This window comes from Oncorhynchus kisutch, linkage group LG19, assembly GCF_002021735.2.
Source record: "Oncorhynchus kisutch isolate 150728-3 linkage group LG19, Okis_V2, whole genome shotgun sequence".
NCBI lineage: Eukaryota > Metazoa > Chordata > Actinopteri > Salmoniformes > Salmonidae > Oncorhynchus > Oncorhynchus kisutch.
The window spans coordinates 46104961-46122483 of record NC_034192.2 but is presented as its reverse complement, the minus strand read 5'-3'; the positions used below and the strand labels follow the sequence as shown (position 1 = coordinate 46122483).

The 17523-nt window shown below is 38.5% G+C and overlaps 1 protein-coding gene across 6 annotated transcripts in view; it reads left to right on the top strand.

The window, feature by feature from the left end:
* The window catches only part of diaph2 (diaphanous-related formin 2), a 717979-nt gene that overhangs the window by 418389 nt on the left and 282067 nt on the right, over positions 1 to 17523 (top strand). For all 6 annotated transcript variants that reach the window (XM_031797927.1, XM_031797925.1, XM_031797929.1 and 3 more), the window contains one exon: positions 379 to 618. In XM_031797927.1, the coding sequence (XP_031653787.1) occupies positions 379 to 618 (240 nt within the window). The remainder of the gene's footprint in view (positions 1 to 378; positions 619 to 17523) is intronic.

Sequence of the window (17523 nt, the reverse complement as noted above, 5' to 3'; positions counted from 1 at the left end):
AAACTCCCTCTAGAGCCGATTTAATCAGGTACAGAGAAATCAAATCAAGGGTAAGAGGACAATGACTTTGGTTTAACAACTTCCTCATCAACAAGAATACATTTGAGCTGAAATGAAACATTAGGACCAGGGAAAAACTGCCTCGCAGCGTCGAATTATACGGCAGACTGTGGCATGTTGGTGGAAGTTGTCGCACCGGCACATCTCTCAACTGCTGACTATACAGACATTTGCATTAGAGCTCTGCAATGCCACATTTGCCACACATTAAACAACATATAACTTATACATACTTAATTAGGACTTCATAGAGCCTTCATAAACCCTACGTAGGCTCGCTAAACTTTTCAAAACCAAATATTGTCATGTTTGTCCTAGATGAGCTCTGTGAAGCTGCTGCGCTCACGCCTCAACGGAATCCTTTTCAAGCTGACCTTCGAGGAGCAGGTGAACAACATCCGTCCGGACATCATGAATGTGACGTTCGCCTGCGAGGAGGTGAAGAAGAGTGACAGCTTCAGCAAGCTGCTGGAGATGGTGTTGCTGGTGGGCAACTACATGAACGCTGGCTCCCGGAATGCCCAGACCTTTGGCTTCAACATCAGCTTCCTCTGCAAGGTAGGTACTGCAAGGACTGTATAAGTTCATCCTCGCCCTTTTCAGACATTCAGCTTTTTTCTCTCGCTCTCTGACTGTCTCTGATTCTCTCTGTCTCTTTCCCTTTCTCGCTCTCTCTCTGACTGTATCTCTCTCTGACTGTCATTCTCTCTGACTCTCTCCCTTTCTCTCTCTCTCTCTCTCTGATTGTCTCTCTTTCCCTCTCTCACTCTTTCTCTCTCTGACTGTCTCTCTCTCTGACTGTCTCTCTCTCTGACTGTCTCTCTCTCTGACTGTCTCTCACTCTCTTTGACCGTCTCTCGCTCTCTGACTCTCTCTCTTTGACTCTCTTTCTCGCTCTCCCTCTCTTTCTCTCAATTCAATTTCAATTCATTTTCAATTTAAGGGCTTTATTGGCATGGGAAACAAATTATTTATATTGCCAAAGCAAGTGAAATAGATAAACAAAATGTAAATACATTTAAAAACATATACAGTAAACATTACACTCACAATAGTTCCACAATAGTTCCAGACATTTCAAATGTCATATTATGTCTATATACAGTGCTGTAATGATGTGCAAATAAATCAAATCAAATCAAATCAAATGTATTTATATAGCCCTTCGTACATCAGCTGATATCTCAAAGTGCTGTACAGAAACCCAGCCTAAAACCCCAAACAGCAAGCAATGCAGGTGTAGAAGCACAGTGGCTAGGAAAAACTCCCTAGAAAGGCCAATACCTAGGAAGAAACCTAGAGAGGAACCAGGCTATGTGGGGTGGCCAGTCCTCTTCTGGCTGTGCCGGGTGGAGATTATAACAGAACATGGCCAAGATGTTCAATGTTCATAAATGACCAGCATGGTCGAATAATAATAAGGCAGAACAGTTGAAACTAGAGCAGCAGCACAGTCAGGTGGAAGTTGAAACTGGAGCAGCAGCATGGCCAGGTAGACTGGGGACAGCAAGGAGTCATCATGTCAGGTAGTCCTGGGGCATGGTCCTAGGGCTCAGGTCAGTTGAAACTGGAACAGCAGCATGGCCAGGTGGACTGGGGACAGCAAGGAGTCATCATGTCAGGTAGTCCTGGGGCATGGTCCTAGGGCTCAGGTCCTCCGAGAGAGAGAAAGAAAGAGAGAAGGAGAGAATTAGAGAACGCACACTTAGATTCACACAGGACACCGAATAGGACAGGAGAAGTACTCCAGATATAACAAACTGACCCCAGCCCCCCGACACATAAACTACTGCAGCATAAATACTGGAGGCTGAGACAGGAGGGGTCAGGAGACACTGTGGCCCCATCCGAGGACACCCCCGGACAGGGCCAAACAGGAAGGATATAACCCCACCCACTTTGCCAAAGCACAGCCCCCACACCACTAGAGGGATATCTTCAACCACCAACTTACCATCCTGAGACAAGGCTGATTATAGCCCACAAAGATCTCCGCCACGGCACAACCCAAGGGGGGGGGCGCCAACCCAGACAGGATGACCACAACAGTGAATCAACCCACTCAGGTGACGCACCCCCTCCAGGGACGGCATGAGAGAGCCCCAGCAAGCCAGTGACTCAGCCCCTGTAATAGGGTTAGAGGCAGAGAATCCCAGTGGAAAGAGGGGAACAGTTAAAGTACAAAAGGGAAAATAAATAAAACAAATATATACAGGTTGTATTTACAATGGTGTTTGTTCTTCACTTGTTGCCCTTTTATTGTGGCAACATGTCACAGAATTCTGATGCTATGGTATTTCACCCAATAGATATGGGAGTTGATCAAAATTGGATTTCTTTTCAAATTCTTTGTGCGTCTGTGTAATCTGAGGGAAATATGTGTCTCTAATATGGTGCTGCATTTGGCAGGAGGTTAGGAAGTGCAGCTCAGTTTCCACCTCATTTTGTGGGCAGTGTGCACATAGCCTGTCTTCTCTTGAGAGCCAGGTCTGCCTTTGGCTGCCTTTCTCAATACCAAGGCTATGCTCACTGAGCCTGTACATAGACAGCAGAGCCCCGAGACCAGCTTGCTTAGGGGGCTCTTCTCCAGGTTAATTTCTCTGTTTGTGATGGCTTTGTTTTAGAAGGTTTGGGAATCACTTCCTTTGAGGTGGTTGTAGAATTTAATGGCTCTTTTCTGAATTGTGATAATTAGCAGGTATTGGCCTAATTATGCTCTGCATGCATGCATTTGGTGTTTTAAATTTTTGCATTTGGTGTTTTACATGTGGAGTCTCCATTTTGGGTTTTCCCTATTTTGTGAATTCTTGGTTGGTGAGAAAACCCCAGACCTCACAACCATAAAGGGCAATGGGTTCTATAACTGATTCAAGTATTTTTAGCCATATCCTAATTGGTATGTCGAATTTTATGTTCCTTTTGATGGCATAGAAGACACTTGTTGCCTTGTCTCTCAGATCGTTCATAGCTTTGTGGAAGTTACCTGTAGCGCTCATGTTTGGGCTGAGGTACACTACTGTTCAAATGTTTGGGGTTACTTAGATTTCACTTAGATGTCCTTGTTTTTGAAAGAAAATCCCATTATTTTCCATTAAAATAACATCAAATTGATCAGAAATACAGTGTAGACATTGTTAATGTTGTAAATAACTAGCACAGCTGTTATGTTAGCACAGCTGAAAACGGTTGTACTTATTAAAGAAGCAATAAAACTTCCTAGAAGGCCAGCCTCCCAGAGTCACCTCTTCACTGTTGACGTTGAGACTGGTGTACTATTTATTGAAGCTGCCAGTTGAGGACTTGTGAGACGTCTGTTTCTCAAACTAGACACTCTACTGTACTTGTCCTCTTGCTCATTTGTGCACCGAGGCCTCCCACTCGTCTTTCTATTCTGGTTAGGGCCAGTTTGCGCTGTTCTGTGATGGGAGTAGTACACAGCGTTGTACGAGATCTTCAGTTTCTTGGCAATTTTGCATGGAAATGTCTTCATTTCTCAGAACAAGAATAGACTCACAAGTTAAAGAAGAAAGTAATTTCTGTAACTTTGTTTCTGGACATTTTGAGCCAGTAATCGAACTCACAAATGCTGATGCTCCAGATACTCAACTTGTCTAAAGACGGACAGTTTTATTGCTTTTTTAGTCAGAACAACAGATCAATTTGATGTTATTTTAATGGGCAAAAATGTTGCTTTTCTTTCAAAAACAAGGACATTTCTAAGTGACCCCAAGCTTTTGAACAGTAGTGCATGTATAGTTTTTTGTGTGCTCTATGTCAACAGTGTCTAGATGGAATTTGTATTTGTGGTCCTAGCAACTGGACATTTTTTGTAACGCCATTATTTTTGTCTTATTGAGATATACTGTCAGGGCCCAAGGTCTGGCAGAATCTATGCAGAAGATCTAGGTGCTGCTGTAGGCCCTCCTTGCTTGGGGACGGAAGCACCAGATCATCAGTAGACATTTGACTTCCGATTCTAGTAGGGTGAGGCCGTGTGCTAACCCCTTTGCCCTGTGGAAAGAAATGTATGTTGTTTTATTTTGCCAATGTTAATCGCACACCTGTTTTTGGATTGTATTTAGTCATATGTTTTTCACCCAACACTGCTTTCCATCAATTTTTAAAGCAGGCCATCATGCCAAATTGAGTCAAAATATTTTTGGGGAAATCAACAAAGCATGAGAAGACTTTGCCTTTGTTTTGGTTTGTTTGTTTGTCAATTAGTGTGTGCACGGTGAATATGTGCTCTGTGGTACGGTAATTTGGTAAAAAGCCAATTTGACATTTGCTCAGTACATTGTTTTCACTGAGAAAATGTACGAGTCTGCTGTTAATGATAATGCAGAGTATTTTCCCAAGGTTGCTGTTGCTTCATATCCCATGATAGTTACTGGGGTCAAATTTGTCTCCACTTTTGTGGATTGGGGTGATCAGTCCTTTGTTCCAAATATTGGGGAAGATGCCAGAGCTGAGGATTATGTTAATGACTTTAAATATAGCCAATTGGAATTTGTGGTCTGTATATTTTATCATTTCATTGAGGATACCATCAACCACATAGGCCTTTTTGGGTTGGAGGGTTTGTATTTTGTCATGTAGTTCATTCAATGCAATTGGAGAATCCAGTGTCTTCTGGTGTCTTTAATAGTTGATTCTAAGATTTTTTTTTCAATCATGTTTCTGTTTTTGCTGTTTGTTCTTTGTTATAGAGCCAAAACGATTGGAGAAGTGATTTATCCACACATCTCCGTTTTGGATAGATAACTCTGTGTTGTTGTTTTCACATTTTCCCAGAAGTGGTTAGAGTCTATGGATTCTTCAATTACAGTGAGCTGATTTCTGACGTGCTGTTCCTTCGTTTTCCATAGTGTATTTCTATATTGTTTTAGTGATTCACCATAGTGAAGGCGTAGGCTTAGGTTTTCTGGGTCTCTATGTTTTTGATTGGATAGGTTTCTCAATTTCTTTCTCAGGTTTTTGCATTCTTCGTCAAACCATTTGTCATTGTTGTTCATTTTCTTAGGTTGTCTGCTTGAAATTTTTAGATTTGATAGGGAAGCTCAGATGTGTATTATACTGTTTAGGTTTTCTACTGCTAATTTTAAACCTTCACTATTACAGTGAAACATTTTTTCCAAGAAATTGTCTAGAAGGGATTGATTTTTTTGTTGACTATTTGTTTTTTGGTAGATTTCCACACTACTTCCCTTCCATCAATAGTATTTGTTAATATTATTAATTTCCTTTGACTTTGATGCCTCATGATTGAGCATATCTTTGTTCAGGTTGAGTAGGATTTTGATGTGATCTGATAGGGATGTCAGTGGACTGACTGTGAACGCTCTAAGATACATTGGGTTGAGGTCAGTGATAAAGTAGTCTACAGTACTACTGCTAAGAGATGAGCTATAGGTGTACCTACCAAAGGAGTCCACTCAAAGCCTACAATTGACTCTGTACATACACAGTGTCCGACAGAGCCCTCCACCTCCAAATCAATCCGGCTCCAGAGTACAGGCCTCAGTGTAACACTCATTCCTTCGATGATAAACGCGAATCCGACCATCACCCTGATCAGACAATACCACGACTCGTCAGTGAAGAGCACTTTTGGCCAGTCCTGTCTGGTACAGCGACGTTGGATTTGTGCCTATAGGCAACTTCGTTGCCTGTGATGTCTGGTGAGTACCTACCCGCCTTACAACAGGCCTACAAGCCCCCAGTCCAGCCTCTCTCAGCCTATTGCACACCGTCTGAGCACTGATGGAGGGATTGTGCATTCCTGGTGTAACTTGGGCAGTTGTTGTTGCCATCCTGTACCTGTCCCGCAGGTGTGATGTTCGGCTGTACCGATCCTGTGCAGTTGTCGTTACATGTGGTCTGCCACTGCGAGGACAATCAGCTGTCCGTCCTGTCTTCCTGTAGCAATGTCTTAGGCGTCTCACAGTACAGATATTGCCATTTATTGCCCTGGCCACATCTGCAGTCTTCATGCCTCCTTGCAGCATGCCTAAGGCACGTTTATGCAGATGAGCAGGGACCCTGGGCATCTCTCTTTTGGTGTTTTTCAGAGTCAGTAGAAAGGCCTCTTTATTGTCCTAAGTTTTCATAACTGTGACCTTAATTGCCTACCGTCTGAAAGCTGTTAGTGTCTTAACGACCGTTCCACAGGTGTAGGTTCATTCATTGTTTATGGTTCAGTGAACAATCATGGCAAACAGTGTTTAAACCCTTTGCAATGAAGATCTGTGAAGTTATTTGGATTTTACGAATCATCTTTGAAAGACCGGGTCCTGAAAAAGGGACTTTTCTTTTTTTGCTGAGTTTAGGTACCACACATGATTACATTGTTCTCTGTTGAGATCATTTCCTTATTAATTTCTAGCCAGATGTGAAATGTTCCTGTGTTGACTAATTTAATAGTGGTTTAGGTCTGCTCTATACCAAATTAGCATACCCCCTGAGTCTCTTCCCTATTTCACACCTGGTATTTTTGTGGATGGGACTACTTGTAGGATGACAATGTCTGTATTTCCAATTTAATTGATGAAGTCTGGGTTCCTGCTCTTTAGGCAGACCTTGTATATTCCAGGATGAGTAAAAACGTTGTGTTCCATAGTGTTGTGTTTTTTTGTGTGTGATTTAGGCCCGGACCACTCTCTCTCTCTCTCTCTCTCTCTCTCTTGCTTTCTGTCTTTCTCTCTGTCTCTGTCCCGCACATTGATGATAGAGTGCATGCCAACATCAGACACTTGCGTTGTGTTTTGTGGTGTGTCCTAGCAATACAGAAGTTGCCCTTAGGTAGAGAAACACACTGACACAGAAAATAATTCAGAAGTGATGTCCTCCATCCATTCTCAGATGTGCTACTTAATCAATGTTTGTTTTAATTAAAGACATCCAGTATAGCGTTGCAACAGTTGTGAAAGACTCAAACTTCTGGTATGTACGTTTGTTTTGTACCGCACACACAGGTCAATCATAAGACCAAGTTAAACTTAATGAATTATAAACTATGGATTTATGAAATAAGTGATTCATGGTACATTTTATTAAACATTCATTTTATTTGAAATGGTTGACATCCATAATAATAAAACTAGTTTTATAACCATTTTAATCAGCTGGTCACATGCTTCTGATCAAACATGTATTTTAACAACACTTTGCCTTTTTGTGGAGGCTAGTAATCATAGCCTGTACTAATAATACATCTAGAGGGCCCATAAAGAGTAGTACAATGCAGTACATGTGACTGTTAGCATTGAAAACCCAGCATCTGTCTCAAATGCCACACTAATTCCTACATAGTGCACTACATTTGATCAAAGCCTTATGGGCCCTGGTCAAAAGTAGTGCACTATATAGGAAATACAGTGCCATTCGGGATGCACCCCAGCCTCACGTTGGTCTTCCTGCAGGTTGGGTCCGAATCAGAGTGAAGTGTCTGGTGTGATGAGACCGGCCCTATCCCCATGAGGCTGATTGGCCCATTATTGATGGACAGGGAAGAAAATGTCCACATTCTCAACTCGGGTCAATCAACTAAATGGCCCCTGAGTGGTGGGTCCCAGCTACCTAATGGGCTCATCAAGGAGGTTGTGCAGGGGAAAGGCGAGAGCTGACCCTGTCACCTCCCCAGACTATCCCTTCTGTTCCTGCCAAGACTGAGGGACACGGACATGGAGTCCCCCAGGGGCCTATGCTGGAGCCAGTGCAGCTACCGGAATATTGGCTTTGGTTTAGTGATAAAGGTTGGTTATATGAGTCAGTATAAGGTGTGGGGTGAGGAGAAGGTTAACGCAAGCCATTATTGTGTTGGATGCACTCTACTATGTACCCCCCCCCCCCCACGACGTGAAGGATTTGTTTGATGAATGAAGGGATTGTGTGTATGCCTCTCGTTTCTCAGACGACAGGGTATCAGTTACATGCAACAGTGATTTATGTGTAGACAACATCTTCTGAAGATGGAGAATCCAGCCTGTCTTCGAAAGGAAGTCGTGAGACAATGGACACGCTCGTTTTGTTTTGTTATTGAAACATATTTACAGTGACGTTGGAAACAGCTGTTGTGTAATTACCAATATTCGTTGAACAGTATTTCTGTTGTGTTTTATCACTGACTTACTTAAAAGAAAACTCGTCAGACATACCATTACTTTAATTGGTTGCCTATTTTAAGTAACTGTAGGCAGGCTTTTTCCTTCAGCTTATGTTAAACAAAACAGGTTGTCACTTTAATTCATTTGACTAATTTGAACGTTTGAATTTAAATGGAAATGTCACGCCCCCTGTCCTATAATGAACTTGTGTCCTTGACAAAGGGAACATTATCGAAAATTTCCGCTCGTAAAACATCTGGAAGCTTCCAAAGGTAATACCAACGGCAATTATCATAAATGTCATTCACGACAAGATGATACCACAGTTCAATGTGTTTTCATAGAAGATCAGATCAATGGAGAGGAACTTTCTTCATGCTTCCTTGATAATCAGACCTTCCTGAACCTGGTCATCTTCTTGCTTGGGACATTGACATCCAGGGTGTTTTGAGCTTCAGTTAATTTTGATCTAATCGAGAGACGAAATAATAGAATAAAGAACAAGAAATAGCGTATGACTTCAGCCTGCACTGCTTTGGATTCTTGGCTCCTTGTCATCGACTTCTCACAAAAAGCAACTTCTGTGGAGGAGATTTGACATCTTTCAGGAAAGGTAGACTCAGAGGAATGCACACAGAGATTACAGCAACTTCAAATAAAGTGAGGGGGAAAATATGTGCAGGGAAGCCTTACTGTTCGGTCAGAGCGGCTTTCAAAGCCGTAAGCTAAAAAAAGGGCTTTAAATTAGACAGTAAGTTAATTAACGCTGGATTTTTCTCTCACCTTTTGGGGACCCAGAATATACATAATTCATCTTAATATATAGGCTATAGAGAGGAGTTAGTGGGAGGGTGCTCTCTGAACAACCATGGCTGATATGTCATTATGGTTTAATTATAAGGAGAGTCCTCTGTATTTTATCATCAATGGTTTATTAAGGGCACTGAATGGAAATAAAACTTTTGATTTCGTTTACATTTTGTTTATTTGATATTATGTTGTTTACCAGTTTACTGAGCAATGAGAACAGTGATCACTGTTGTTTACCAGTACAATGAGAACATTAATCTGATGTTTACCAGTACAATGAGAATATTAATCTGTGTTGTTTACCAGTACAACAAGAACATTAATATATGTTGTTTACCAGTACAATGAGAACAGTAGTATGTAGTTTACCAGTACAATGAGAACAGTAGTATGTAGTTTACCAGTACAATGAGAACAGCAATCTGTTGTTTACCAGTACAATGAGAACAGCAATCTGTTGTTTACCAGTACGATAAGAACATGAATCTGTTGTTTGCCAATACAATGAGAACATTAATCTGTGTTGTTTACCAGTACAACAAGAACATTAATCTCTGTTGTTTACCAGTACAATGAGAACATTAATCTATGTTGTTTACCAGTGCAATGACAACATTAATCTATGTTGTTTACCAATACAATGACAAAATTAATCTTTGTTGTTTACCAGTACAATGACACCACTAATCTGCTTTTTACCAATACAATGACAACATTAATATTTGTTGTTTACCATTACAATGACAACAGTAATCGTTGTTGTTCACCAATACAATGGGAACAGTAGTATGTAGTTTACCAGTACAATGACACCAGTAATATGTTGTTTACCAATACAATAACAACATTAATCTCTGTTGTTTACCAGTACAATACGAATATGAATCTGTGTTGTTTACCATTACAATACGAACATTAATCTATGTTGTTTACCAGTACAATGAGAAAAGTAATCACTGTTGTTTACCAGTACAATGAGAACAGTAGTATGTAGTTTACCAGTACAATGAGAACAGTAATATGTTGTTTACCAGTACAATGAGAACATTAATCTATGTTGTTTACCAGTACAATGAGAAAAGTAATCACTGTTGTTTACCAGTACAATGAGAAAGCTAATCACTGTTTTTTGACCAGTACAATGAGAACAGTAATCCCTGTTGTTTATCAGTACAATGAGAACAGTAATCCCTGTTGTTTACCAGTACAATGAGAACAGTAATCCCTGTTGTTTACCAGTACAATGAGAACATTAGTTTAGGTTCTTTGCCAGTACAACGTAAACAGTGATCACTGTTTTTTACCAATTCAATGAGAACAGTAATATGGTGTTTACCAGTACAATGACAACATTAATCTTTGTTGTTTACCAGTGCAATGAGAACAGTAGTATGTAGTTTACCAGTACAATGAGAACAGTAATATGTTGTTTACCAGTACAATGACAACATTAATCTTTGTTGTTTACCAGTGCAATGAGAACATTCATCTATGTTGTTTACCAGTACAATGAGAACAGTAGTATGTAGTTTACCAGTACAATGAGAACAGTAATATGTTGTTTACCAGTACAATGAGAACATTAATCTCTGTTGTTTACCAGTACAATGAGAATAGTAATATGTTGTTTACCAGTACAATGAGAACATTAATCTCTGTTGTTTACCAGAACAATAAGAACATGAATCTGTTGTTTACCAGTACAATGAGAACATTAATCCCTGTTGTTTACCAGTACAGTGAGAACATTAGTTTAGGTTCTTTGCCAGTACAACGTAAACAGTGATCACTGTTTTTTACCAATTCAATGAGAACAGTAATATGTTGTTTACCAGTACAATGACAACATTAATCTCTGTTGTTTACCAGTACAATGAGAACAGTAATATGTTGTTTACCAGTACAATGAGAACATTAATCTCTGTTGTTTACCAGTACAATGAGAAAAGTAATCACTGTTGTTTACCAGTACAATGAGAAAGCTAATCACTGTTGTTTACCAGTACAATGAGAAAGCTAATCACTGTTGTTTACCAGTACAATGAGAACATTAATCCCTGTTGTTTACCAGTACAATTAGAACATTAGTTTAGGTTCTTTGCCAGTACAACGTAAACAGTGATCACTGTTCTTTACCAATTCAATGAGAACAGTAATATGTTGTTTACCAGTACAATGACAACATTAATCTCTGTTGTTTACCAGTGCAATGAGAACATCCATCTCTGTTTACCAGTACAATGAGAACAGTAGTATGTAGTTTACCAGTACAATGAGAACAGTAATATGTTGTTTACCAGTACAATGAGAACATTAATCTCTGTTGTTTACCAGTACAATGAGAACAGTAGTATGTTGTTTACCAGTACAATGAGAACATTAATCTCTGTTGTTTACCAGTACAATGAGAACAGTAATATGTTGTTTACCAATATAATTACAAAGTTAATCTTTGTCAATTACCAGTGCAATGAGAACATTAATCTATGTTGTTTCCCAGTATAATAAGAACATTAATCTGTTGTTTCCCAGTACAATAAGAACATTAATCTATGTTGTTTCCCAGTACAATAAGAACATTAATCTATGTTGTTTCCCAGTACAATAAGAACATTAATCTATGTTGTTTCCCAGTACAATAAGAACATTAATCTATGTTGTTTACCAGTACAATGAGAACATTAATCTCCGTTGTTTACCAGAACAATAAGAACATGAATCTGTTGTTTACCAGTACAATGAGAACATTAATCTGTGTTGTTTACCAGTACAACAAGAACATTAATCTATGTTGTTTACCAGTACAATGAGAACATTAGTTTAGGTTCTTTGCCAGTACAACGTAAACAGTGATCACTGTTTTTTACCAATTCAATGAGAACAGTAATATGTTGTTTACCAGTGCAATGAGAACATTCATCTATGTTGTTTACCAGTACAATGAGAACAGTAGTATGTAGTTTACCAGTACAATGAGAACAGTAATATGTTGTTTACCAGTACAATGAGAACATTAATCTCTGTTGTTTACCAGTACAATGAGAATAGTAATATGTTGTTTACCAGTACAATGAAAACATTAATCTCTGTTGTTTACCAGAACAATAAGAACATGAATCTGTTGTTTACCAGTACAATGAGAACATTAATCTGTGTTGTTTACCAGTACAACAAGAACATTAATCTATGTTGTTTACCAGTACAATGAGAACATTAATCCCTGTTGTTTACCAGTACAGTGAGAACATTAGTTTAGGTTCTTTGCCAGTACAACCTAAACAGTGATCACTGTTTTTTACCAATTCAATGAGAACAGTAATATGTTGTTTACCAGTACAATGACAACATTAATCTCTGTTGTTTACCAGTACAATGAGAAAAGTAATCACTGTTGTTTACCAGTACAATGAGAAAGCTAATCACTGTTGTTTACCAGTACAATGAGAACATTAATCCCTGTTCTTTACCAGTACAATTAGAACATTAGTTTAGGTTCTTTGCCAGTACAACTTAAACAGTGATCACTGTTCTTTACCAATTCAATGAGAACAGTAATATGTTGTTTACCAGTACAATGACAACATTAATCTATGTTTTTTACCAGTGCAATGAGAACATCCATCTCTGTTGTTTACCAGTACAATGAGAACAGTAGTATGTAGTTTACCAGTACAATGAGAACAGTAATATGTTGTTTACCAGTACAATGAGAACAGTAGTATGTAGTTTACCAGTGCAATGAGAACAGTAATATGTTGTTTACCAGTACAATGAGAACATTAATCTCTGTTGTTTACCAGTACAATGAGAACAGTAGTATGTTGTTTACCAGTACAATGAGAACATTAATCTCTGTTGTTTACCAGTACAATGAGAACAGTAATATGTTGTTTACCAATATAATTACAAAGTTAATCTTTGTCAATTACCAGTGCAATGAGAACATTAATCTATGTTGTTTACCAGTATAATAAGAACATTAATCTGTTGTTTCCCAGTACAATAAGAACATTAATCTATGTTGTTTCCCAGTACAATAAGAACATTAATATGTTGTTTTACAGAACAATAAGAACATTAATCCCTGTTGTTTACCAGTACAATGAGAACATTAGTTTAGGTTCTTTGCCAGTACAACGTAAACAGTGATCACTGTTTTTTACCAATTCAATGAGAACAGTAATATGTTGTTTACCAGTACAATGACAACATTAATCTCTGTTGTTTACCAGTACAATGAGAATAGTAATATGTTGTTTACCAGTACAATGAGAACAGTAGTATGTAGTTTACCAGTACAATGATAACAGTAATATGTTGTTTACCAGTACAATGATAACATTAATCTCTGTTGTTTACCAGTACAATGAGAAAAGTAATCACTGTTGTTTACCAGTACAATGAGAAAGCTAATCACTGTTGTTGACCAGTACAATGAGAACAGTAATCCCTGTTGTTGACCAGTACAATGAGAACAGTAATCCCTGTTGTTTACCAGTACAATGAGAACAGTAATCCCTGTTGTTTACCAGTACAATGAGAACATTAATCCCTGTTGTTTACCAGTACAATGAGAACATTAGTTTAGGTTCTTTGCCAGTACAACGTAAACAGTGATCACTGTTTTTTACCAATTCAATGAGAACAGTAATATGTTGTTTACCAGTACAATGAGAACATTAATCTCTGTTGTTTACCAGTACAATGAGAACAGTAGTATGTAGTTTACCAGTACAATGAGAACAGTAATATGTTGTTTACCAGTACAATGAGAACATTCATCTCTGTTGTTTACCAGTACAATGAGAACAGTAGTATGTAGTTTACCAGTACAATGAGAACAGTAGTATGTAGTTTACCAGTACAATGAGAACAGTAGTATGTAGTTTACCAGTACAATGAGAACAGTAATATGTTGTTTACCAGTGCAATGAGAACATTCATCTCTGTTCTTTACCAGTACAATGAGAACAGTAGTATGTAGTTTACCAGTACAATGAGAACAGTAATATGTTGTTTACCAGTACAATGAGAACATTAATCTCTGTTGTTTACCAGTACAATGAGAACAGTAGTATGTTGTTTACCAGTACAATGAGAACATTAATCTCTGTTGTTTACCAGTACAATGAGAACAGTAATATGTTGTTTACCAGTACAATGAGAACAGTAGTATGTAGTTTACCAGTACAATGAGAACAGTAGTATGTAGTTTACCAGTACAATGAGAACAGTAATATGTTGTTTACCAGTACAATGAGAACATTCATCTCTGTTGTTTACCAGTACAATGAGAACAGTAGTATGTAGTTTACCAGTACAATGAGAACAGTAGTATGTAGTTTACCAGTACAATGAGAACAGTAATATGTTGTTTACCAGTGCAATGAGAACATTCATCTCTGTTGTTTACCAGTACAATGACAACATTAATCTCTGTTGTTTACCAGTGCAATGAGAACATTCATCTGTTGTTTACCAGTACAATGAGAACAGTAGTATGTAGTTTACCAGTACAATGAGAACAGTAATATGTTGTTTACCAATATAATTACAAAATTAATCTTTGTCAATTACCAGTGCAATGAGAACATTAATCTATGTTGTTTACCAGTACAATGACAACATTAATCTATGTTGTTTACCAGTACAATAAGAACATTAATCTATGTTGTTTACCAGTGCAATGAGAACATCCATCTCTGTTGTTTACCAGTACAATGAGAACAGTAGTATGTAGTTTACCAGTACAATGAGAACAGTAATATGTTGTTTACCAGTACAATGAGAACATTAATCTCTGTTGTTTACCAGTACAATGAGAATAGTAATATGTTGTTTACCAGTACAATGAAAACATTAATCTCTGTTGTTTACCAGAACAATAAGAACATGAATCTGTTGTTTACCAGTACAATGAGAACATTAATCTGTGTTGTTTACCAGTACAACAAGAACATTAATCTATGTTGTTTACCAGTACAATGAGAACATTAATCCCTGTTGTTTACCAGTACAGTGAGAACATTAGTTTAGGTTCTTTGCCAGTACAACCTAAACAGTGATCACTGTTTTTTACCAATTCAATGAGAACAGTAATATGTTGTTTACCAGTACAATGACAACATTAATCTCTGTTGTTTACCAGTACAATGAGAAAAGTAATCACTGTTGTTTACCAGTACAATGAGAAAGCTAATCACTGTTGTTTACCAGTACAATGAGAACATTAATCTCTGTTGTTTACCAGTGCAATGAGAACATTCATCTGTTGTTTACCAGTACAATGAGAACAGTAGTATGTAGTTTACCAGTACAATGAGAACAGTAATATGTTGTTTACCAATATAATTACAAAATTAATCTTTGTCAATTACCAGTGCAATGAGAACATTAATCTATGTTGTTTACCAGTACAATGACAACATTAATCTATGTTGTTTACCAGTACAATAAGAACATTAATCTATGTTGTTTTACAGTACAATAACAGTATTAATTTCGGTTTACCAGTCCAATAAGAACATTAATCTTTTGAGATCCAACTAGTACTTCCTCCTGTGATGTTTTAGACATTCTCATCTCGGAATCCTGAGTAGCAAATGATATTCATTCATTAGCATCTGTCCACCCTCTTTATAGCAGATTCTGTACATTCCTCTTATTTTACTTAGCATTCTGATCCAATTCCCATAATTTGACCAAAGACTGACAGAAGATGTTCCTATAATTTAGAACAATATTTTGGATTGACAGATGTTTCTCACTACATAACATTTCGATTCAGAGGTTGCTCTTGGACACATCTACTGTACTATATGCACCATCCTCTATCCACCTCTAATAACCTGGCCATAGCCCGGGGTGTAGCCTGAGGGCTCAATGATTTTCACTTGTCACTCTCCCAAAACAAACCCGGAGCTTAGGCAGTGTGTTGAGGTCTGAGATTGTCGCTTGAGTCCAGGCTCATTGCCACTGGCGCTCAAGAAGGTCCAAAGTGCCAACGGCCACTCAGCCCCACTGCCATGATACCCAGAGACATTGCTTGTTCACCCACAATGGCACACACACACACACACTTGCAGACATGAGCATGCACACATGCACGAGCAAGTACACACACAAACACACACACACACACACCTTCTCTACTCAACCAGGAATAAGCAAATTACATCGGAGCGAAGATCCGCGATGTAATACTTTGTCAAAGAGAGCCGGGCTGGAGAACTCCTTTGGCGAAAGTTAAATAGAGCAATCAGGGTTTGACAATACTTCTGTTGGCATGAGGGTTCTATATTCCCATTGCTACTTTTGTCTTTTATTATTTAATTTTTCCTTTATTTATATATTTCCCTTCAACATCTTGGCGGATGCCCATTATCATGCAGGCAGCCAATATCTTGCAATATAGAATGAGCACATGCCGGTATACTAACTCGCTAGGGGCTTGGTGGAGTGTTACCTCATGGCCATATCCTATATCAAACAAACTCCCCTCACATAGAATGTGACTAACACAAGGAAAAAGCCCATTTGGCCCATCTGTTTTGTATGGTGAAATTCACGTAAATAAGTAGTCATGAATCGGAAGTAATGAAACTAATTGTGACGCTTCATCTTCTATTCCTAATTGCAGGACTATTTTCACCATGTGACTTTGGTGTTCTGTAATAGTATATTGGAAATGACTCGCCAGACCCTGCATAGTTGGAAGTAAAAATGTACTTTGTAAACTTGGCTTCATTAGTTCTTCAAGTTGCCAACACTGCAGGCAATAAGACATATCATAGTCATCCATGTCTCTAGACTTGACTCTGTTTTAACATATCACCATATGGGTGACGCTATTGTCTTGATGCCTCATTTCAAAGTAACTGTTCCGTGTAAGTTATCCCTGCATGAACCCTCTGAAGCTTGCAGAGTGGAACATCATTTAGGGTTTTCAAAAGGTGTGTATGTATTTGTGTGTGTATGTGCATGTGTTTGTGTTTGTGTGTGTGTGTGTGTGTGTGTGTGTGTGTGCGTGTGTGTGTGTGCGTGAATGGTTCTGTGTGTATGTTTGTTTGTGTGTGCATGGGTCTGTGTGTGTGCATGGGTCTCTCTCGTGTGTGTGTGTGTGTGTGTGGTGTGTGTGTGTGTGTGTGCGTGCGCGATAGTAATTCCATTCACTGGGGGAAAGTGGAGGTGAGAGAGACTAAACAAGGCCGGAGGGGGGTGAGAGATTCTCTCTGCTGGAGAAAATAGTGGAACATCATAACACAAAGCAAATTAGATCAATCCATTTTAGAATATGATTAGACACAGAGCTCACATAGCTATTGAGGGGTGTGCCTCAGTAATTCCAACTGAGTTCACATACAGTTAAAGTTGGAAGTTTACATACACCTTGTTTAAACTCAGTTTTTCACAATTCCTGACATTTAATCCTAGTAAAAATCCCCTGTTTTAAGTCAGTTAGGATCACCACTTCATTTTATGAATGTGAAATGTCAGAGTAATAGTAGAGAGTGATCTATGTCAGCTTTTATTTATTTCATCACGTTCC